Consider the following 24,023-nt stretch of genomic DNA (forward strand, 5'->3'; position numbering starts at 1 on the left):
TTAATTGTTATTTTAAATTATTTAATTAATATATATAATATTTAATTTTATTTTAAATTAGTTAATAAAAAATTAATATATGCATATTTAATATATATATTTAATTGTTTTAAATTATTTAAATAAATAAATAAAATAATATTGTTTTTTTTTTAATAAATTTAATTTTATTATAATAATTATTATATATATATATTTAAATAATTAATTTCATTTATGTGTATATTTTTTTTATATTCCCTTTTACATATTGGATAATATTTTATAATTATATTATTTATAAATGTGTATACTTATATAAAAATTTATATATATATTAATAATATATTTAGTATGTAATAATTATTTTTGTATTCATCTTAAAATATTCTCTTTTAAATAAATATGTTTTAAAATATTTATAATAGTTAAATCATATTATGATTCAAGTGTAATAATATATTATTGAACTTTATAATATTTTATGATATGTTTTAATCAAAAATTGTACAATATAATATTCCTATTACGGTATTAAAAAGAATATATATATTTACAAAGAAATATGTCTATATGAAAAAGATATATGTGAAAGTAAATAAATATATAATAGTATGAAAACTGTAAAATATTTATATATACATTTATTAGAGTTTTAAACTTTAAATAAAAATTTTTTAAATATAGAATACATACATAAATAAATAAATAGTAAATACATAAAAATAAAATATATATTTAATAAGAAAACTCCAAAAAAAAAAAAAAAAAATAAATAAATAAATATATTTATATATGTATTCATATAATTATCTGAATTTCCATGTTATGTTCACTAAAGTTCTGTTCTATTTTATTTGATCATCATTTTTTGTTTCATCATCTATCTTTTCTTCATCCTTTTTATTAATATCTTCATTTTGTTCATTTTCTGTAATATCATCCTTTAATTCTTTAAAACTTAGTTCTAATAATTTATTATTAAAAAACTCTGAATCGTTATTTAAATCCATCTTCTCTCCATCAATATTACCCATACCTTCAAAATAATCAACATCTTTTAACTTCTGATAGTTTTCAATTAAATTATTAATTCTATCATTTACTGACTTTAATTCATTTTCCAATACTTTATAATCAAATGGATCTCCTTTAACTGCGTCTTCAACATTTTTTCTAAATGTAAGTTTCTTCTTTTCACTTGATTTTATAAGGATCTTATATAACGACGTAAGTTGCTCTATTTTATTTTTAAGTTGAATATCTCTTTCAAATTGTACAATATTCTTTTTTGCAATAAATAATGAAAATAACTGTTTAATTAATTCTTTATCTTTCATTTTAATTTTAGTGAAGGATAAATGTAAATCAGAGAGTATTAATCCTGATTTAACTGCATTATCATCATATAGAAACTTGAAATCAGTTATAAAATCCTCGTCATATTTTAAAACATTAATCAATACTTCATAATCAGAAATTATAGTATGTTTATCCCCTTTATATACAATGGTTTTTATGTTATTTTGAATAACAAATAAACTTTTTGAAAATAAATTTAATATTTTTTTATGCCTTTCAAAAAAAGTTTTTTTATTAATTTCTCGTTCCTTAATTTTTATCCATTCATCTATGTTATTTGGATCTTTTGCTATCAATTTTAAAATTCCATTTCCACCCTTTCTAAAAAGCATTTCATTATCAATTATTGATAATCGTAACATAAACTCCATGAAATATGAATGAAAAACTGAAAAATTTAAATTCAGTACACCAAAATATATAAATTTTGATATAACGTCAAGAAAATAATTTTTTTCTTCTGTTGTTAACATATTATTTTTAAATGAACAAGAAAAATATTTTTTTTTATATTTTCTTGTGAATTGAATGGAATTATCATGTGTATTTAACGAAACAACTGGATCCTTATAATCCTTTTCTTCAGCTATTTTTGACATTTTCTCGAAAAAAATTCTGAGAAATGGCAATTTAATCACTTTTTTCATATGTCTTAAATTTTCTATATATGAGTAACAAAGAGATATTAAAATTTTAGCTATAAATACAAAATTAAAAAATAATAAAAATAATAAAACATAAAAATTTATGGTTACATTAGTATTAGATATGGTTAAAAATACAAATATTATTAGAGTCATTGTCCAAGCAACCATACTATAAGTTTCTAATTTATTTAAAATATGGTAATTTCTGGAATCAAAAGGTTGAAGTATTATTTGTAATGTTAAAAAAATGGAAGAAATTATCGTAAATAACCACATTGTGGTGCCAAATATTCTAGCATTTTTAAATATAGGAACGGTTGATATTAATAACACTAAAATTTTCCTTAAAAAGACAATTGATTCCCAATACCAAAATTGAAAATTAAAACCATTATTTAAAAATCCATATTTAAATAGTATATTTTCAGAATGTAATTGTTTCCTATTTTTGTATAACACTAGATAAGACATTAGTGGAATGCCAATCCCCCAAACTATTAATCCTGTAAGACCTAATATAAAAAATTTTGAATAACTTTTGGACAAATCACATTTTATGCTTGGTACATAACTCATATATTGCTCTACAAATTTATCATTATAATATAATGCTTTACAATCTAATAAGGTTAACATATAATAGGTAGTTTTTGTATGAATAAAAAATAATAATGTAACATACATAGGAATCATATCCTCAAGAAAATTTTTTATTCTTTTAAATCGTGAATCCCCTGGTATAGGAATATATCTAAATAGAACAAGGGCTCTCTCGGAAGGCAATTCATTCATTATTTCTTCGTGTAATTTATCTTTTCCTAATTCTTTAATTTTATCTGTTATATTTAATTTTATTTTTGTTTCATTTCTAACTTTATGCTTATATATTTCTACTACGATAAACATTAAAAGTGTTAATATAATTGCCAAAAACACGGGTCTGAAGGCATGATAAACCATTCCATAGAAATAAGCATCTGCGTGTGATAAATCAAAATAATTTGTTAATATACAATATAAACCATAATTTTTTTTTGCTTTCAATAATCTTTTAATATTTTTAAGTATGTAATTGACATGTGATGAAAAAGTAACAGGAAAATATAATTCACTTATACCCATAACATAAAAAATTTTCATACAAGAGAAATAGTTAACAGCAATTTTAATGACAATCGAATGAACAGATTTCCTATTAGCCCCTGTAAAAACATTTAAATATGCCATGATAACAGTAAATAGCAATATAAAAATACTAACAAAAATCATATGTAAAATATTCATTATATGTCCACTGCATTTTATACATAAATTTAATTTAGAAAAATTATTTGTATATCCTTTTTTACATTCTCCACATAAAAAATTAGTCATAGATTCATGACATTTTTCATTATATAAACAAGCTTCCTTAATTGGACATTCCACAATAAACCAATCAGTATTGTATATATTTGTTTTTAATTTATAAAGTGCATAATTTTCTTTAGGAACAGGCATTATGTGTTTAATTTTTGATGGATCCAAATAATTTTCATTTTTTTTCATATATAATAAAGTTTCCTTTTGGAATCCTCCTTCACAGTAAGCACCATCAGGACAAGTTAAACAAATACCATTTTTAAAATAATAATTTTCTAAGCAAAAACAGTGTGTTTCATGTACTGTGCCAACAAAACTAGTTGAATTTGGCTTACATTTAGATTCACAGGAAAAATCACCAATAATTGTTTTGAAAAAACCACGTTCACATGGTGCACAAATTTTTGTAAAATCACTTGTAGTATAAACATGTTTAAATCCTTTTTGACAAACACAAAAACTTTTATTATAAGGTCGTTCTGTTTCAAATGATACAGTTGTATTTGGTGGGCATTTGGATGGACCATAATGAATAGTTTTATTTTTATTGTTTACAATCATTTTCCCTCCTTTACAATATGTATTTTTATCACTACATGGTAAACAATGATTAAGAAAAAAAAATCCCCCTGAACATGTGCAATCTTCTTCTTTAGTACTTCCTATTTGTCCATCTGTCGTATATGGAATTAAGCACTTGGTACATTCTTCGTTTGATATAACATCTTTATATGTATTAATTGGACATGGAATACATTCTCTTAATTCTTCTTTGTTTATGGTATATCCTTTATCACATAGGCAACTAGATTGACTAAAAGATTCCTTAGTTTGTGTAGTTGAATTTTTTAAAGGACATTTTTTTTTTTGAGGTTTACAAAATTGCAAATTTTCATTATTAAAACAATTTTTTAAGTATCCACCAGGACAATAATATCCTTTAGGACATTTAATACATTTAAATTCATTTAAATCCCAATAGTATCCTGGCATACATAAACATTTCATTTTGCTTTTAGTTTGTGTATAGAGAGTAACACTGTTTTCTGGACATGGTTCCTTTTCTGTATTTCTTAATTGGGACTTATAATAATTTTTAGGTACTTCTAAACAATCAAATTCATTATCATCAGTTTTTATAAACTCAAATCCTTTTTTACACAAGCAATTTAAATGTGACACATTTAAATTATTTGGTGGAATTGTTAAACTTTTGTCACCACAAGGGATTTTTTGATTTTCATAAATCGCATATTTTGGATCATTAACATATGCTCCAGGACAATAATGATTATCTGGACATAGTACACATGAATCTTCAGACTGTAAATAATAACCTTTTTCACATTTTTTACAATTTGATATAGAGGTGGATTGTAAACCATCAGTATATACATTGTCTGAACATCTTTTACATTTTTCGTCTGAAACCGTATTTTTATAAAATCCTTCTTTACATGGAACACATAATTGAGAACTATCTACATCGTCTAAGAAATCTTTGTAATCATTAAAAATAGGATCATTTTTAAAATTGTAAGCATTTACGTTTGAAGAATCAAAAGGCTCAAAACCTACATCACATTTACAACTTGAAATTGAAAAGTTATGTTGTGTAGTATTGGTGGTATTTTTTGGACATTTTTTTTCCCCTATTTTATATCCACCAGGGCAGAAATAACCTATATTACAATTATCACAAAAATTGATGGAATCTTTTGAAACAAAATAAAAACCTTTTTTACATTTACATTTACTTTCTTCTTCACTACGACTACCTTCAACTAAACTATAAGAGTTAGGATAACAATGAAAGATACAGGGACTATTTGAAAGTTTAGTTTTCCATGTTCCTCTTTTACATGGAACACATAAATCATCATTGTTTAATTCGTATCCAGGTAAACATGAACATTCAGATATTGAAGTGGATCCTTCATTTTTAGTAGTAGAATTATTATGACACAATGTACATTCATCTATATTATTATTTTTTATATATTCATTAATATTATTATATGAACCTAATGGACATGGGATACATATCCCATTTAATGCTTTCATTCCGTTTGAGCAAATAACTGTAAATGTTATATTTACATTTAATTCTAAAAAAAATCCATGAAGTTTAGCAGTTAAATTTACAGAATCTCCAACAAATTCTGACAATTTAATTTCAATGGTTCCATCATATTTATCTATTGTAACATATTTTGATTTATTAACATTATGAACTTCAATTTGAAAATTAACAAGTGTATTCATTTTTTTTATTTCTTCTGATTTTATTTTTATAGTATATGTATTTCCATCATCCTGTATTACTTGTGGGTAATCATATGCTAATTCAAGTTTATTAGCAATACTTCTTAAAGGAATATACATAAAATATACATCTCCTTCATAATATTTCATTATTAAAAGCACGTTTCTATTAATTAAGTCTTTATGATCATAAAACTTGTATATATTTTCGATTGCACCATCATTTATGTATGTATTATTTATTTTGGTTATGTAAGAAAGGTTGTTATCTGCTTTATTTTTGTCATAAAATAATAGATTTAATTCGTTCGATTCATCCTATACAAAAAAAAAAAAAAAAAAAAAAAATAAAGTATAAAAAGATGTAAGTATATATATATATATATATATATATATGTATATGTGTGTGCATTATTTATTTATTAATTTTTACTAGCGTATACCTCGTTTACAAATATAACATAGGATTCTCCAAAAGAATAAGCTATAGCATTTCGAGGTGTGTGTAAATAACTATTTGATTGACTAAATACAAAGTCGTTAACATTAATGCTTTCATAATTTAATTCATTTTTATTTTCACCTTGAAAGCTGTCTATAAAAATTATCATTTTTTGTTTTTGAAGATACTCAATTGCTATAATGGTATTATTTAATTGATCAATTAAAAAACAATCTAATGATTCATTTTTTAAAATTCCACAAGAAATACCAGTTATAAGAAAAGATGAGTATTTTAAAACATCCGAAGTAAAGTTGGATCCCCTAATTGTTGTAATTACATTTTTTACAGCATTATTATCATGATTGTAAATAACTTTAAAGTCTAATCCTACTATTAATAATTTGGTGAGTGGGTGTGATGTTATTAAGAAAATATGTTTTAAATTTTGTTTTTCATCATATATAGGTTCCATTAAAATAGGAGATAGACATTGTTCACATTTTGTAAAATCATAATAATCTAAATAATAAAATAATAAAATTTCTAAATAATCATCATTTATCTTTTTATTAGTAATCATTTTTTTTTTTTTTTTTACTTTTTCTGGTGTTATATCATACAAAAATAATAGTTGAGATTTTTTTTTTAAAACATATAAATATAGTGTTTTGTTAGTAATATACAAGATAGAACTAGAAGCATCAGGTATTTTTAAATATTTAAAGACTGTTGGTGTCATATTTTTATCAAAACTGTATGTTACTATTATTTCATTTTTAGATGAATAACATGAGAAAGACATGTACATATCATTTATATCATTTTGATTAAATATATTTAATAGTTGTGGGAAAAATGTTAAGAAATTCGATTCTTTATCTATTACATATGTTCTTACATGATCAGGTGGAATATTAAAATGTCTTAAATGATTAATATCTTTATAATTATGTAAAATATATGGTTTAATTGTAGCATATCCAATTAAATTATATTCATTATATTTTTTAGAACAAATTTCTAATATTTGATCATATGTATTTAAATTTATATTATATATATATATAGTATCAATAATAACATCACCATTATTATCATCACTTTTATAACTCTTTGTTTCTGTAATATTATTTGAATAAATTATATCTTCACCTGAACAATGAATTGTTTCTTTTTTTTTAAAAAAAATTTCTTCCAGTTTTTCATTTAGATTGTATCTATGTAATACTACAGAATTTCTTAAATTTAATTTATTTTCGTATATATCTAAATATAAATAATTCATTTTACTTATGTCATAACCTAAAAATGGTACATCATTAAAAAAAAAAATATATATATATAAATAAATATATATATATATATAATATTTCATGTAATAGTTTAATTGTTGAAATATCTAATAATTTAATAATTACCTTTAACAAGAATAGTAGAAAGTTCAGATGAGTATTCAGTTTGATTATCATTAGATGTATAACATAACAAATACATTCCTGGATTTTCAAAAATGATATCTTCTTTAAATTCTTGTAAATTTGTTTCATACAAAAAGATGTTATAAAATTTGAGTTTTTTTTCATTATTATAAAAATGTTCTTGTATATCATTAAAAGACTTATTATTAATATTATTACAACTGTAATATTCAACCTTTTTAATAATAAAAGCACTTTTTATAGGATATGGAGTTATATAATTTTTGAGATTGATATGTAATTTCTTTCCTGTTAAGATATTTATGTTATGAACAATCTTTTTGATAATACGAATACTTGAAATTTGTATATAATGTTTATTTGTTTCTGAACATTTGTTATAAGTATGATGTTCATTGTCTAAATAACAAGCGCATACATTAAATAAACCTTCAACATCATCTTTTACTTTAATATTTTTAATTTCCATACCTATTACTTCTCCCTTATATAATATGGGGTTACCAATTCTACTATATTTATTTTGATATATAAAATAGGAGCTTTCTATTTTCGTTTTGTTCATACATATGTCTTGCGTTATTATTATAGATGTTTGTAATAAAAATGTTTCATTCTTTATTTTTAGATCAAAATATTCCCCTGATTCAACAATTATATGATTGTTATCTGGTTAAAAAAAAAAATAAAAAAAAAATAATAATAATAAATTATATTTTATGTTATTTAATAAAAAAAAAAAAAAAAATATGACGTCGGTCATAATATTTTATACATATTTTCCAATATTCAGGTTTATTGTCCACGAGACATGTGGAAGATAGGCCACCAGTTTCTTTAACCAAAAAATTATCCTTAATATTAAAACCAATAGGTGTATCACAAACTTGTTTTGAAATAGTAAATCTGTTACAATTATTAATATCGTTTAGCTTGTTATTTTCATAGCAGGTGGATAGAACTGGACAAGAAATAAGAAAAAGAAAAATAAATAAATAAATACATACATATATATATATATATTATATTATATTTTATTTATTTAATGATGTTGTTTCTTTTTTGTTCTTTTTATTATTACATTTCGTTTTATCCTTTGCATAGATATTGCTTATAAGTTTTATTGGATTTTTATCTTGAAATTCTAAAATTTTGTTTAAGTTGAGAGAAACAAAACTAATGTCTCTTTTTTTTTTTACATTTTTCTTTGCTTTGTTTATCTTTTTGTTAATGTGATTGTATTTCGCATTTTTCAACTGTATATTTACATCTTTCTTAATATAAGGATCATCAGATACTAGTAAAAAAATAAAATAGAGACATTATTAAAAAAAATATATACATATATATATATATATTTAAGAAAATGATTAAGAATACACAATTTATGTTTTCTTACTTTTCTTTACAAAGGAGGTATTTTTTTCTTTGATAATATTAGATGTTGCATTAGATACATAACGCTATTAAAAAGAAAAAAATGAAAACAAAAAATAAAATGCCAATTTAAATATTCATACATACATATTTACACATGTATGAGTTCACTTAAATATATTACATGTTCCGTTTACTTGTATATTTAATAAGCAATTAAGCAGAACAAAAAAAAAGAAAAAAAATTCCGAGTTCATCATTTTTTTATATAGACACAAAAGAAAATTACATGTACTCTTAAATAGATACAAGGAAAGATATAATAATTAAAAGAAAAAATATTTACATTTTCTATAAAATGATATATATATATATATATATATATATATATATACATCTTTAATTCTTATCAACGGTTGTAATAAATTAAAAGAAAATAAAAATAATTATTTTGTTTTTTTCTGCACACCATAAGGGTTGTAGGGAATAACAACAAGAGCAAGAACAAAAAAAAAAAAAAAAAAAAAAAAAAACCCAAAATAAATTCTTTATATATATTATAATTTTTTTTTTTTTTTTAGAAATATTTTGTTGTGCATGCGACATTAAATAAAAAAAAAAGTTCATATATTTAAACTTGAACCTTTTATATATAATAATATACAATAAATATGATTATTTTATTTAAATATACATATATATATATATATATTTATACATATACATATACATATTCAAGACATATTTTAATGTACTTATCAAAAAGGAGTAATTAGAACGTTTTATAATTTGAAGAAGGAAAACAACATATATAGTAGAATACTTATATTAATCCTATAAAAAATATTGACCTTTTTTTTTTTTTTTTTCTTTTTAATATTAAAATATGCATAATGGGTTGCAACACATAAATAAATAAAATTTTACATTATTTAGTATATTTTTTTAAAATTGAATGACATTTTTAATTTTAAATTTAAACATGAAAAAATATAAAGAAATATTTATTAAGAGGGAGGTATACAAAATTACAGGTTTTACATATCAATAAAAATATTCCTCTTTTTGCGCATTACATATAAATATATATATAAGTAAATGCAATATGTTTTTTTATGAGTAGAAAAAATATTATTATTTTTTTTTGTATTCATAATAAAGTAAATTTTGTATATATATAAAAAAAAACTTTTTTTATTTTATTTTATTTTATTTTTATTTTATTTTATTTTATTTTTATTTTATTTTATTTTATTTTATTTATTATTTATTTTTAATTTTTTTTTTTTTTTTTCCTCTTGTGTTCCTAGGTTCATAATTTTTCCTATTATATGTGTCCTTCTATGTATTAAAAAAAAAAAAGCAAAATTACGAGTTTGATACAAAATTTATACATATAAATAATTATATATTTTTTTTAAATATAGCAATAATATAAAAATGTAAATTGAAAATATAAAAAAAAAAAAAATTCTGAGTTTGATACAAAATTTATACATGAAATATATATATTTTAAATATATGAATAATATAATAGTGTCAATTGAATAAATTCAAAAAAAAAAAAAAATTATGAGTTTGATACAAAATTTAAACATGTAAATATATATATATATTTTAAATATATCAATAATATAATAGTGTAAAATGATAATATTAAAAAATAAATAAAAAATATAAATAAATATATATATATATATATATAATTTCCAACACCTCCCACCCCCAAAAAAAAAAAAAAAATATAAATATAAATAAATATATATAAATAAATATATAAATATATATAAATATAAATATATATATATATAATATTAAAAATCTACCATTATGAAAAATTTTCTGTTTTTTTTTCTTTTTTGCATTAATTTTATCATTTTTGTCATAATGTGAACCCATAAAGAATTGATATCATATATAATAATATATATATTATTATATATGTATAAATATTATTTTTTTTAAAGAATAATTTATTATGACATAGGAGAATTTTTGTAAAGATCTTTCTTTTTTTTTTTTCTTTTGGAATCATATATATATATATAATTATAAAAGAAAGAAAAATGCAGAGAGCATGTGAAATGGTTGTATCTTTATTACGAACAGATTCCATGACTCAAAAATGTCCATTCCATGTTTTGAATGTTCAAATTTTGGAGTTATTACAAAAAGAAGGTCTTATCAGAGGTTTCTCTATTAAAGGCACAAAAATAGATATACTACTAAAGCATTATAAAGGAGCACCAGTAAAAATAAATAAATAAATAAATAAATATATATATAATAAGTTATATATTTATAAAGAGAATAAATAAAATATGATAATGCGCCAACATTTTTTATCCAAACATATTATATATATATATATATATATATATATATATATATATATTAATATGTTTGTATATATTAAATCTTGTTCTTATAGGTCATTAGAAATATCCGGGTTGTTTCAAAACCTAGTCGAGATATTTGGCTAACTCCCCATGAACTTAAATTTCGGACGAGATTTAACACAGGCCTTTGGGTTATGCAAACTAGCTGTGGTGTTATTAGTCATAGGGATTGTATTCGAATGGGAATAGGAGGGAAAATGTTATTTGCTGTAAATAATGGTTATCAACATTTTTGTTAAATTGTTTAAGCAAATAATCGTAGATGCACATTTCATATTTTAAAAATAAAAGGAATTGAAATCATAACAAACCATTATTTTTAAAATAGCACATATATATATATATATTTATTTATTTATTTGTTATAGTTTACTTATTAGATATAAATTTTTTGAAAATATTTCATTTGTATATATAATGTTCCTTTTTTATTTTTCATATTATTTATATATTTATTTTTATTTTTATTTATTTGTAAATGTTATGTATTATATATAATTTAATAAACTCATTTGTTATAATATTATATAAAAAATTTTCGCCTTTTAAAAAAATATTATTTTCCAAAAATAAATATGTACAATAAATTATTATTAACATATATATATATATATATATATATATATATAATTATATCATGTACATATTTCTTATCTGTATTAATTTCCTTGAAATGAAAACTGTAACAATAAAAATAAGACCTATTGCAAATATAAAATAATATATACTCTTATTATCATGGTATATAACACAATGAATATAATTCTTTTCTTTAAATCAAGAAATTATATATCATATTTTTTCCTTCAATTAACATATTAAGATTTAGTAATATATGAAAACACTAATAAACAATTTATTTTTTATTTAATTGTAGGGACGATTTAAATACTTTTATTCATTTATTTAATTATTATATAGACAAAATTTTTATATATATAAATGAATAATAATTTTTCATACAATGGAAAAGAAAAACATTTGTATATATTATATATATATATATATAATTCAAATATTAATTTTTTTTTAAATATATAGAAAAAATATAACATATGCATTATTAAAAAGAGTTGTTAATCTTTATAATTTTAACAGTTAATTTCAAGTCACAATGCATAATGTTCCTTTTTTGTTCTTTTAAAAATAACATTATAAAAAAAATGAATAAACTTATATTTAATAGTTAAATGGTATCATAATTTTTATTATAATAATTACAATAAAATTGTACTACTTTTATAAAAGGAGGACAAATTTACATCCTTTTATGTAAATAGAAAAAAAAATTTATGTCATGTACTCTTAGATTATATTTATATATTATATATATATATAATATATTATAACGAACCGCAAAAATAAATAGGGAATAAAAAAATACACGGAATTTTTTTTATGCATTGCAAAGAAATAAAAAAAAAAAAAAAAAAAAAAAAAATTATGTTATTTTAATTCACAGAATTATATATTATAGATATATATATATATTATATCAAATTCATTGTGTTTGAAACTTTATATTTATTTATTTATTAAACTTTTGAAAATGTCATTTGACGATTTAACTGATAATACCAAATCTCTAAGGAATATTCCTGGAGCGAAATATATAGTTAGGAAAATAAAAAAAAAAAAAATATGAAAGTTTTGTATATATAAAATTATTAAATGTTCAATAGTTTTTATTAAATATTGAAATTTAATATTTGTTTTATTGTCCTTTAAAAAAAAAAAAAAAAAAGAAAAAAAAAATTTTATTTTCATTTTGTTACATTTCTTATTTTATACAGGAACATATCGCAGAATTTTTACAAAATAAAAATGAGGAAAATATACTCCGCCAAGCAAGAGAACTTTTATTGTAATATATACTTAATAGAAACTTATGCACTTTGAAAAATATGGAAATTATATATATGTTTATATATTTATTTATTTATTTTTCATTTTATGTTGTTTTTTTGTTAAATGTGATGAATGAATTATTTATTATTGTTCTTCATATAGAACGCTTATCCATATGTTGTATTCTTTTATTTTACGTCCTATACATATATATATATATATATATATATACCCTCATTATTATATCTTTATTTTTTAAATGTAAAACTGTTTTAATGTGATTTGTTTGTTTACAGGAAATATAAATTTATGGAACATTCCTTTGTAACTAGACAAGTGAACACTCAAAAAAAAATACCAGAATTAACAGATGCCTTAAGAGTTGTGAAAACTTTTCAAAAAAAAAAGGTATACATATATAATACATACATATATATATATATATATATATTATTTATTTGTTTATGTTTTTCCTTTTAATAGCAAATGGGAAAAAACAAAAATTTAGTAACATTATTTCCCGTGGAAGAATCTTTGTTTGCTAAGGGAATCATCGAAAATTTTGACAATATTATGTTATGGCTAGGGGTAAATAAAATATTCAATAAATTAAAGATACTCACCCATATAAATATTCACATATATATATATATATATTGATTTATTTGGTTGTTTTTATTTATTAGGCTAACGTAATGGTTGAGTTTACCTTTAATGAAGCTATAAATCTTTTAAATCAACACTTGCAAAGAGCAATAAATTTATTCAAAGAATTGGTAACTACATGTATTTATATTTTTACATTTAATAAAATAACTGCACATAAAATATTGTTTATGCAAAATTATATAATTTATAAATTTTAAGTGAATTAAAAAAAAAAAAAAAAAAATTACATATACTTGTTAATAATTTTTTTAGGATGAAGAATTATCTTGGTTGCATCAACAAATATGCACAACAGAAATTAATATATCAAGAATTCATAATTATGTTGAAATGAAAAAAGGAATGAAAGAAAAAGAAGCTGATAATAAAACTGAACAAGTAAATTAAATGGAATGGATGATTTTCATTCCTTAAAATTTTAATGTGTTCATGTTATATTGTATACATGTCTCAAATGATTATTTCTTTGGAACATCATATATGAAAAAAAAAAAAAAAAAAAAAAAAAATATATATCAACGCATTCATGTTTTTATAATTAATGTTTTTTTCAAATATAGTATAAACAAATTATATATATATATATATATATATTTATGTTTATATTTATATATTCTCTTTTATTTTATTTATTTATTTATTTTTTTTTTTTTTCCATTCATTATATCATAACATCGTTATAAACAAAATTATAAAATAAAATAAAAAGAATAAAATGATAAAAACTTTTGGGGGAGGTGTAAACACATTTATATGTGCTTATATATTTCTACATATATGGTTATACAAATTACTAATTATATCATTTCTTTTTTTTTTTCTGTATATTTGTGTGCACAGAATTAAAAAAAAAAAAAAAAAAAAAAAAAAAAAGACATAAAAAATTAGGACTGTACATAATTTTTTTCATTTTTTCTCTTGCTTGTTCAGGTTGTTTTATATTTCGGTATTTTAATATTTTTTTTTTTTTTTTTAAATCGTGTATTATGGCTATATTTATTTAAATTTTATATTGAAATTTATTCTTTTATTCTTTTATTATTTTGTCATTTTAATCTAAACATGTGCATATTTGTTCTCAAGAACATGATGTTGTAGAGAACAAATGAACAAAATAAAAATGTAAATGGAATAATTAATAATTCATTTAAAAGATCTATTCTTCTGATATAAATGCATAAAAAAAAAAACAACAAATTCATATGTAAACTTAAATTATAACTTTTATTATTTTTTCCAACTTGTATAAATTAACCCTTTTACACTATGAAACCGTGCTTATATATTTTTTTATAATATATATATTTTTTTTTTAAGAGGAAAATATTGTATAAACAAAAATTAATATATATATTTATTTAAAAAAAATTTATAGGTTAATATAATTTTTAAGTTCTATTATATTTATTTTATATAACATAAATGCAACCTTGAAAATAATGGTTAATAATATACATAACACATTTTATATATATATCTTTTCAATAAATGAATCGTGATTTTCTATTTTATTATAGATTGGGATGAACCATGATTTTTTGTCTGCAAACTTTGTTGGATATCCAATGGAAGAAAAAAAAACATTGTAATGATAAAAAAAAAAAAAAAAAAAAAAAAAAAGAATTTGTTATATACGTAACCAATATTGATAATATGTGCTAATTAAATTACTTTAATCATATCTATATGTATATTCTTATAATATCTGTAGGTGTTACGAAGATTTGAATATAAATAAAAAAAGAACAACTCCTTTCAAATATGTTAACATTCATATGAAATAAAAACTATATAATATAAAACATTTTATATAATAAAAAAAAATATATGTATATATCATTTATAAGATCAATTTTCCATATTTCAATTCTTTGGTAGAACAATTTTAATAATTATGAGTACTTAAAAGAATTAGACGATCTCCGGGAATATAAAAGAATGTATATATAATATATGTCTATAAAAAAAAAGAGAAAAAACAACTATTTCATATATATATATATATATATATATATATATATTTATATGTTTTGAATTTTTTTTTATTTATTTATTTAGAACTTCCGAAAAAATAAAAAAATATGAAAGTTCTATATATTCATATAAGAATCAATTGAGAAATGTAAACGTAAAAATATATATATAATATAATATAATAAACAATTATTATTTAAATTATACATTTATGAATATATTTTTTTTTTACCTTGTATAGAAAAACAAACTTGATGGAGGAAAAATAAATTTAAAATTAATAAATATATTTGTTAACAATATATGTGATATAATAGAATACCTATGTTCTGATATAAATAAATCAGGTAATTAGAATGAATTGTTAAAATTAAAAAATTGTAAAAATTAAGATATAGAAAAGGTATATAATATATATATTAATACATATATGTCAAATTTATGTTGTTTTATATTTTTAGTCTTATCCGTTCTTCCTTTTATTCATACCATATTGAATACAAGTCCCATAGTAATAAATAATAATAAATATAAATATATATATATATATATATATATATATGAAACATATAAAGATTATTTAGGCACGCATATTTGTAATTACATTTATATATAATTATTTTGTGAATAATATTATAATAAATATGGTGTATTCAAAAAATATATATATATATATATATATATATATATATATATATATTTTTTTTTCTTTTTAGAGAGATAAGAAAATATACCAGTGTTCCAAATTAATCCATATAACTTTAACCCAGTTGAACTGTAAAAATGTAGTGCATAATAAAGATGAAATTCTTAGAGAAGAGATCGAAAAGGACGATGATTTAAGGACCCATAAATTAGACGATTTAGAATGGTTAGCTTGTGAAACTAATGATAAAGGTTGGCTAGCTATTAGCGACAGATGGGAAACATGTCCCAAGGATTTAAAATGGTTATGTGTGAAAAGAAATAATAGATCATGGATATTATATCGTCATATATGGGAAAACAGTTCAGATGATTTGAAATATATAGCTATATTGTTTGATGATAAAAAATGGCTACATTTATATAAAATATGGAAGCTCATTCCTTTAAGTTTAAAATTTAAAGCGATAAACTCAAGGGATGTTACTATTTGTAAACCATCATTAAGTGAAATTATTTATAATAATATATATAATAATGATATATATGATGATGAAAATTTTGTGAATATAAATTCATATAATTCATCATCTATAAAAAATAATTATAGAACTAGTAGTATGATGGGAAATTATTACTTGAGATATAATAATATGGATGAAAAGATATGGTCATCAAAATTGTATGAGAACATGCAAAAAAGAGAGGATGCTTTAGAAGAATCTTTAAAATATGATTTATATAAAGCACAAATGAAAAAAAAAAAAAGTGATGATAATAATAAAGATAAACATATATTGAAACATATAAATGCAAAAAAAAGTGTAATTAAAAATGGAGCTGATAACTTAAATGATAAATTGTTAATGTTAAAAGAAATCGAAAAGGATAAAAAGGAAAATGAAAGTTTTAAAAATGGAATAATACATTCTATTCATTCATATGAAGAAGACAAAGAAAAACAATATGGTTCCGATAGCCGAGTGGTAATTCAAAAAGGTATGAGTAAAAGTGTTCTACATGAGGAAGGGGGGATTACAAAAAAGAAAGAAGAAGACAAACAAATTGGAAAGGATGATAAAAGGGATATAATTTCACACAACCAATTAGACATAAATACAATTAACAAAAGATTAAATTCAAAATTTAGTTTAAAAAAAAGTTGTAAAGAAAATTTTATTAAAAATATGTTATTTAATAAAATAAATATACAACAAAAAGTAGATAATAATAATAATAATAATAATAATAACCAATATGAAGAAAAAAATAAAAGTAATGATGAAAAGAAAAAGTTAGATGATAAGAATGACATACTAGAATATACAATATCAGAAATACATATTTTAAAGAACGAAGATATAAAAATAGATAATACAAATAAAAATGAAATTCAGTTGTTAGAAAAAAAAGAAAGTGAAAAAATGAAGAATAATATACAAAAAAAGAAGTTACCATCATTAAAAAATATGTTAAAAATGAAAGAAGAATGTTATTTAAAAAAATTCTCAAAAATGACAATAAAAAAAAGTATTTTAGAAGAATGTGTATCTAGTATACAAAACAAACAAAATAGTAAGAGCATAGAAATTTTTGATGACAGCTCAAGTGATGAATTTATAGATACTAAACATAGTTATTCTATAAAACATGATGAGAAAAAAATATCTAAAAGAACAGTACCACTTTTATTAAATAAGTTGTCTAAAATTAAATTGGAAAATATAAAGAAATTCCCTATCCAAATAAAAAAACAAAATTTTAAAGAACACATTATTAATATGAAAGAAAAGGATGCTTTGAAAACAGATGAGAAATATACTAATAGTTTATATCATGAAAATGTGCAATATGAAAAGAATGATAATAAACATATTTTAAAAGTAGGTACGTCTAATGATATGCAGGGTGTTGTAGGAAAAGAAACGTTATTAATGGGTGAGTCTTTCAAAAGTGAGGATATTAATGGTATATAAAAAAAAAAATATATATATGTATATATATATATATATATATATATATATATATATATGATATATTTAGACAAATGGAATAATATAATGAATCTTTTTTTATTTTTATTTTTATTTTTATTTATTTTTTTTATTTTTTATTTTTATTGCAGAAAAGGAAATTGAAATAAATAAAGAGCAGAAAGACGAGGACATAAAAAAGGTAATACTAATAGTAATAATAATAAATATAATAATAAATATATTTAATATATTTAATATTATAATGTGTAATAATTTATTTATTCGCTTGTATTATATAGGAGCATCAAGGAATGGTTACAAATTATTTTACAGATTTATTTAATGCATTTAATTTTGTTAATACTCCAAAGGAGGTAGGTAGCTTTTTTGATTTAAAAAATAATGAGGATAAAATATTATTCGACGATAATTTAATACGAAAAAATTGCGATTCATGGGAAGAAAATGATAAAAGTGACGATGAAAAAGAATATTCAATAGAAAAGGCAAATAATAATAAAGATGTGATGAAGTTAAATATAAAATCAATGAATTCAGAGATGATAATGGAAGGAAATAATATAAATGAAGAAAATATAAAAAATGATAATGATATTCTTACTAATAGTAAAAATATGGAAGAAAATAAATTACCATATATAAAAACTTTGAGAAGTTTAAAATTTAATAAATTCGCTATAAAGAATAATTTAAAAGGGTATTCAATAAAAGAAGAATTATTAACAAAAATAAAAAAGAAGAATAATGAAGAAAAAATAATATCTATGGAAAGTACAGAATATAAATTAAAAGAAAGTAAATACCAGAGTAATTCTTATATATGTAAAGATCCAATATTACAATTTTATACTAATAAAAAAAATTCCTCATTTTTAAAAGATTCACAGGATTGTTCTATGAAAAATAATCCTAGTAATATTTTACGAAAGATACTTGATTCTGATTTGTCTAATTTTAATAATATGAATAAAAAAAGAATGGCAGCTGATGAAATTGCTAAGCATACAAATGCTTCACTTTATATAACAGTTAAGAGAAAGGCATCACAGTCTTCTCTGACAAATTCATTAAAAATAATACCTAAGATAAAAGAAAAACCCAAATTATCATTTTGAAGAAAAAAATAAAACATACACATACATATATATATATATATATATATATATATATATATATATATATATTTATATGTACATATTTTTATTTATACAATTATTACATTTATAATATTTACAATATTTATAATATTACCATATATGATTTTCTTCAAATTGTTAAATTTTTTAATTTTTACTATAAAATGTATGTTATGTAAAATAAATAATATAAACATTAAACATACACATATATAAATATATATATATATATATATATATAGTACATACCAAAAAGATGTAATGTCATTTTATATATTTAACACATTTCATAAAACAACACGCTGCTGTGGCTAGAAGTATACCACACATATCAGTAAATGCAGATGAGAGAGCAAAAAACATTTTTTGTGACTTATCATTTATTTCGTTTATATGTTCTTGTGCTTCTTTCTTTAAATTTTGTAATTTTTTATTAAAAAAGATATTATCTCTTTTTCTCTTTTGTATAACAGAATCACATGCATTAATAATTAAATAATTTTTTAGTGTATTTAAAGTATGGTTGTTTGTTTCAATTATTTGACAGTCCTTAATATTCATAGTCTTCTTATTTATGTCTTGTGTATTATTATGTATATTTATATTATCATTAATATTATTAATAATATTGTTATTGTCTGATTTGTGGTTTAAAAGATATTTACCATTTTGTAACATATCATTTTTATAATTATTTAATTCATCATTTGTTACTTTATTTGAATTTATGACATTGTGTTTTTTAATTTTATATAATGATGATATACCATAAAAGCTAGAAATTAAATATGGTACCATTAAAACAGAACAGTGTATAGGTATATTTTTCCAAATAGCCCATTTCTTAAAATATAAAGAACACAAAGAACATATAAAAGCCATAGATCCTGATGGATGTATAAGCAAAAAATCAACCATCCTTAAAGATTCTACTTCTTTTAAAAATTTAAAGAATTGTAAACTTATAAAATTCGAAAATATAGATCCACATAAAAATAAAGATATATATTTTAGAGGTCCATAATATTTTTCAAGAAAACATGAAGATAAAAAAAAAGTGCATAATTGAATTGAACACTGTAATATATTTTCATTAATAAAAAAGGCACATGTTATATATTTTATATTAAAAATATTTGTATTTATATCCATTATTCCTTTTGTTTTTTCATTATTATGTAAAATAAAATATTTATCTAAATAACTTATTATTTTATCTACCTCTAATCTAATACTCTTCTCATTATCACAATTTTTTAAATTATATATTAAAAATTTTAGTAAACCTGATATACCTATCATACCTATAATTATAGATATAGATGCATATGGAAATGATTTACTTTCTGGGTAACTAAGAATATCTGATACTTTTTCTTTCTTTTCATAATGATTATTTTTCTCTTTTTCAAATTCTTTATATTGTCCTTTATGATTCGTACAATAAGTTATATTTTTTTTTTGGTAAATCATATCATTTCTAAATAAATCAAACTTACATTTTTTCAAAAAATTATAATCATTCTTTTGTTCTGGCCTCTTATTCAAATGATAATATCTTATATTCAAACCTTTTTCAACTAAAACATTTTTATGAAAAAAATTACTCACAAAATTTCTTCTGTTTTTTAAGTGATAAAACATTTTTGTATTCTACCTTAACAATCTTAAACATTTATCATTTATTATCATATGCATGACATCTTTAATATTTTTTTAGAAACAAGAAAATATAATACAATCAAATGATTATTCGATAGGATATTATATATATATATGTATATGTATGTATATTTTTTTTTTTTTTTTTTTTTTTTTTTTTGTGTAACTTTATTATACTATTATATAAGCACACTCTTTTAATAATTTTTCATCTTTCATTTTGGTCAGTTCCCAAAATATGTGTTTCATATTTCCTTCAAAACAAAAATTAAATCAATAAGAATTTTAAAATGGATTAATAATAAGGTTATATATAATGCTTAAGAAAAAATGAAAATCACATAAAAAAAAAAAAATAAAAAAAAAAAATAAAACATATATTAAAATGATGGCAAAATGAAATTTTTTACTCAAAAATCAAAAAGGTTATTCTATATATATATATATATATATATATATATATATATATATGTGAAAATTAATTAAATTCTCATAATAAATTAAAAAGGATAGTGTAAAACATAAACGAATAAATAAATGAACATATATATATATATATATATATATATATATAGTTGTGTTTTAAAATGATAAAATATAAAGTACTATTTTTGATATTATTACATATAAAAATTCCATATAATATTATTATCTATTAGTTATATATATTTTTATTTTTTAATATATAATATTATACCAAAGGATCATCTTCTTTCATATTATCTTTCTCAAATGAGGAAAATTCACTAATATCACCTGTATTTACAATATATCTGTTTCCAATTTTTTCATCCTTTAATTTTTTTGCTATGTTAACTACAGATGTAGAAGGTTTGTATTTAGCTTCTTTAATCCACGCTCTACCAAAAAAAAAAAAAAAAAAAAAAAAAAAAAAAAAAAAAAAAAATTATACAAACATATATACATACATATATACATATATATATGTGTGTGTTCGTTTTATTTTATTCTTCCCTCCTTACTTAAAATCAGATTCTTTTAATTTAGAATAGGAATGATCATCATGAACAATTTCTAATCTTCCTTTCCCTAAAGGAACGGTAGAAATAAGTTCATCACAAATACTCATTGGAGTTATAGTATCATCAGATCCGTTAACAATTATTACATATGGGAAAGTAGACAAATCAATATCTAAGTTGTGTGTAAATTTTTGAAACGTCTTAACAGATGGGGATACAAGAATCTATAGGAGCAATAATATAATATATATATATATATATATATGTGTATATATTTATGTGTGCAAATGCATATCCATTTTTAATAATAGCTTCTTTTATATACTAGAGGTTTTTTTCCATTTCTATAGTTAAGATTCATGGCTACAACAGCTCCAAAATATATTCCAACAACAACATCAGGGTCGTACATTTGAACTCTTTGCTCTGCTTGTTTAATAGACTTCTTCATAATATAATAAAGAATTAAATGCGATCCGATAAAATATACAACTAAAATTATAATAATCTAAAAAATAAAATATATATATATATATATTTATTTATTTATTTGTACGAATTTATACACAGGTAATATTTTTCTAACATTATCAAGAAAATTATACATTCCTTATATGTATACATATATATTTCATTTTATTATCTTGTCCATTTTTTTTTTTTTTCAATTTACCGATAAGATTATTGTTATTATAAGAAATATGATATCAGAAAATTTATAAGATATATATATGTTAAATAACATAACACATATTATAAATGAAAGGAACAAAATAAAGGAACTAATGCTTCTCCTTTGATTAATGCCTGCTATGAATAAATTTTTTTTTCCAACGGCTTTTTCAATTATTTTCTTCTTTTTGCTTTCCCCAAAAATGTGGAACCTATTAACATAAAAAAGAATATGTACACAATAATATAAATAAAAAAATATGTATATATATATATATATATATATATGTATTATTTATGAAAAACAAAACATATTATTATAGTTTAATCATATAATGTATTAGCTCCCTTTTTTATTACCCGTGTATGTATAATATCTTTATATTTTCCTTCATTTTAAGTACTCAAATAAAATCATAAGAACACGAAATAATATATTTTTTTAACAATATATAGCTGAAGAGAGGGGAAAATAAATAAATAAATAAATATATATATATATATATATATATATATATATATATATATGATATAAAACCTATGAAATTATTTCTTATTGTCTCATTTTAAAATAAAATATATATTATGATATATATATATATTTTTTTTTAATTAAAAAGGAATACATTTGGTGTCATCTTCATAAATTAATAATCGTGGTGTAACCAATTTGTAATATCTTCCTTAATTTCAACATATAAACATATATTTGTTTATTTATTTAATAATGTTCAAATTATAAATTTTAATAATAAGACAAAATTATTTTAGTTAGCTAAAAAGTTTATGGATGTATACTTTTTTTTTCTATTTAAATGTATGTATAACCTTTTTTTATCCTGAACGTTCATAATTATTTCAAAAAAAAAAAATTTTTTTTTATTACTTGTTCATAAAAAAAAAAAAAAAGTAAAATAATAATTTAATATATATATATATATAATATATATATTCTCATTATTTTGATGTGTGAAAAATTACAAGGAAAAATAACTGTAGGAGAATTATGAAAAAAATAGAGAACAAAAATAAAAGAGAAAGCAGAACTAGAGAATAGAATAAAAATGTTGTTTATTCGATACCATATTACAAATTAAAATTTAAATATAGATATTATATATATGTGTAAAATTATAAAATATTTTATTTTTTATAAAATAAT

The 24,023-nt window shown here is 19.7% G+C and overlaps 6 protein-coding genes across 6 annotated transcripts; 3 read left to right on the plus strand and 3 right to left on the minus strand.

Annotated features, from left to right (window-relative positions):
• Nucleotides 1-827: 827 nt before the first annotated feature.
• Nucleotides 828-9,136, minus strand: PADL01_0716300 (cysteine repeat modular protein 2; the record flags this gene model as incomplete). Its single annotated transcript, XM_028681196.1, has 7 exons — nt 828-5,933; nt 6,059-7,362; nt 7,479-8,168; nt 8,275-8,460; nt 8,581-8,796; nt 8,899-8,962; nt 9,074-9,136. The coding sequence occupies 7 exons, from the start codon at nt 9,134-9,136 to the stop codon at nt 828-830; spliced, it is 7,629 nt and encodes a 2,542-aa protein (XP_028537598.1).
• Nucleotides 9,137-10,942: 1,806 nt separating this feature from the next.
• Nucleotides 10,943-11,514, plus strand: PADL01_0716400 (mitochondrial ribosomal protein S8 precursor, putative; the record flags this gene model as incomplete). The annotated part of the gene is made up of 2 exons (XM_028681197.1): nt 10,943-11,125; nt 11,308-11,514. 2 exons carry the CDS (start codon nt 10,943-10,945, stop codon nt 11,512-11,514), a joined length of 390 nt encoding a protein of 129 aa, XP_028537599.1.
• A 1,310-nt stretch (nt 11,515-12,824) lies between these two features.
• On the plus strand, nt 12,825-14,179 carry PADL01_0716500 (prefoldin subunit 3, putative; the record flags this gene model as incomplete). Its single annotated transcript, XM_028681198.1, has 6 exons — nt 12,825-12,890; nt 13,069-13,139; nt 13,420-13,531; nt 13,607-13,711; nt 13,810-13,899; nt 14,045-14,179. 6 exons carry the CDS (start codon nt 12,825-12,827, stop codon nt 14,177-14,179), a joined length of 579 nt encoding a protein of 192 aa, XP_028537600.1.
• A 1,052-nt stretch (nt 14,180-15,231) lies between these two features.
• On the plus strand, nt 15,232-19,523 carry PADL01_0716600 (conserved Plasmodium protein, unknown function; the record flags this gene model as incomplete). The annotated part of the gene is made up of 10 exons (XM_028681199.1): nt 15,232-15,234; nt 15,310-15,377; nt 15,504-15,555; nt 15,671-15,732; nt 15,851-15,920; nt 16,008-16,113; nt 16,228-16,277; nt 16,483-18,379; nt 18,537-18,586; nt 18,687-19,523. The coding sequence occupies 10 exons, from the start codon at nt 15,232-15,234 to the stop codon at nt 19,521-19,523; spliced, it is 3,195 nt and encodes a 1,064-aa protein (XP_028537601.1).
• Nucleotides 19,524-19,808: 285 nt separating this feature from the next.
• On the minus strand, nt 19,809-21,188 carry PADL01_0716700 (conserved Plasmodium membrane protein, unknown function; the record flags this gene model as incomplete). The annotated part of the gene is made up of 1 exon (XM_028681200.1): nt 19,809-21,188. The coding sequence occupies one exon, from the start codon at nt 21,186-21,188 to the stop codon at nt 19,809-19,811; it is 1,380 nt and encodes a 459-aa protein (XP_028537602.1).
• Nucleotides 21,189-21,897: 709 nt separating this feature from the next.
• On the minus strand, nt 21,898-23,256 carry PADL01_0716800 (conserved Plasmodium protein, unknown function; the record flags this gene model as incomplete). The annotated part of the gene is made up of 5 exons (XM_028681201.1): nt 21,898-22,066; nt 22,190-22,413; nt 22,515-22,697; nt 22,863-23,073; nt 23,222-23,256. 5 exons carry the CDS (start codon nt 23,254-23,256, stop codon nt 21,898-21,900), a joined length of 822 nt encoding a protein of 273 aa, XP_028537603.1.
• Nucleotides 23,257-24,023: the final 767 nt, after the last annotated feature.

Source organism: Plasmodium sp. gorilla clade G2 (assembly GCF_900097015.1).
Source record: "Plasmodium sp. gorilla clade G2 genome assembly, chromosome: 7".
Classification (NCBI taxonomy): Eukaryota; Apicomplexa; class Aconoidasida; order Haemosporida; family Plasmodiidae; genus Plasmodium; species Plasmodium adleri (nom. inval.).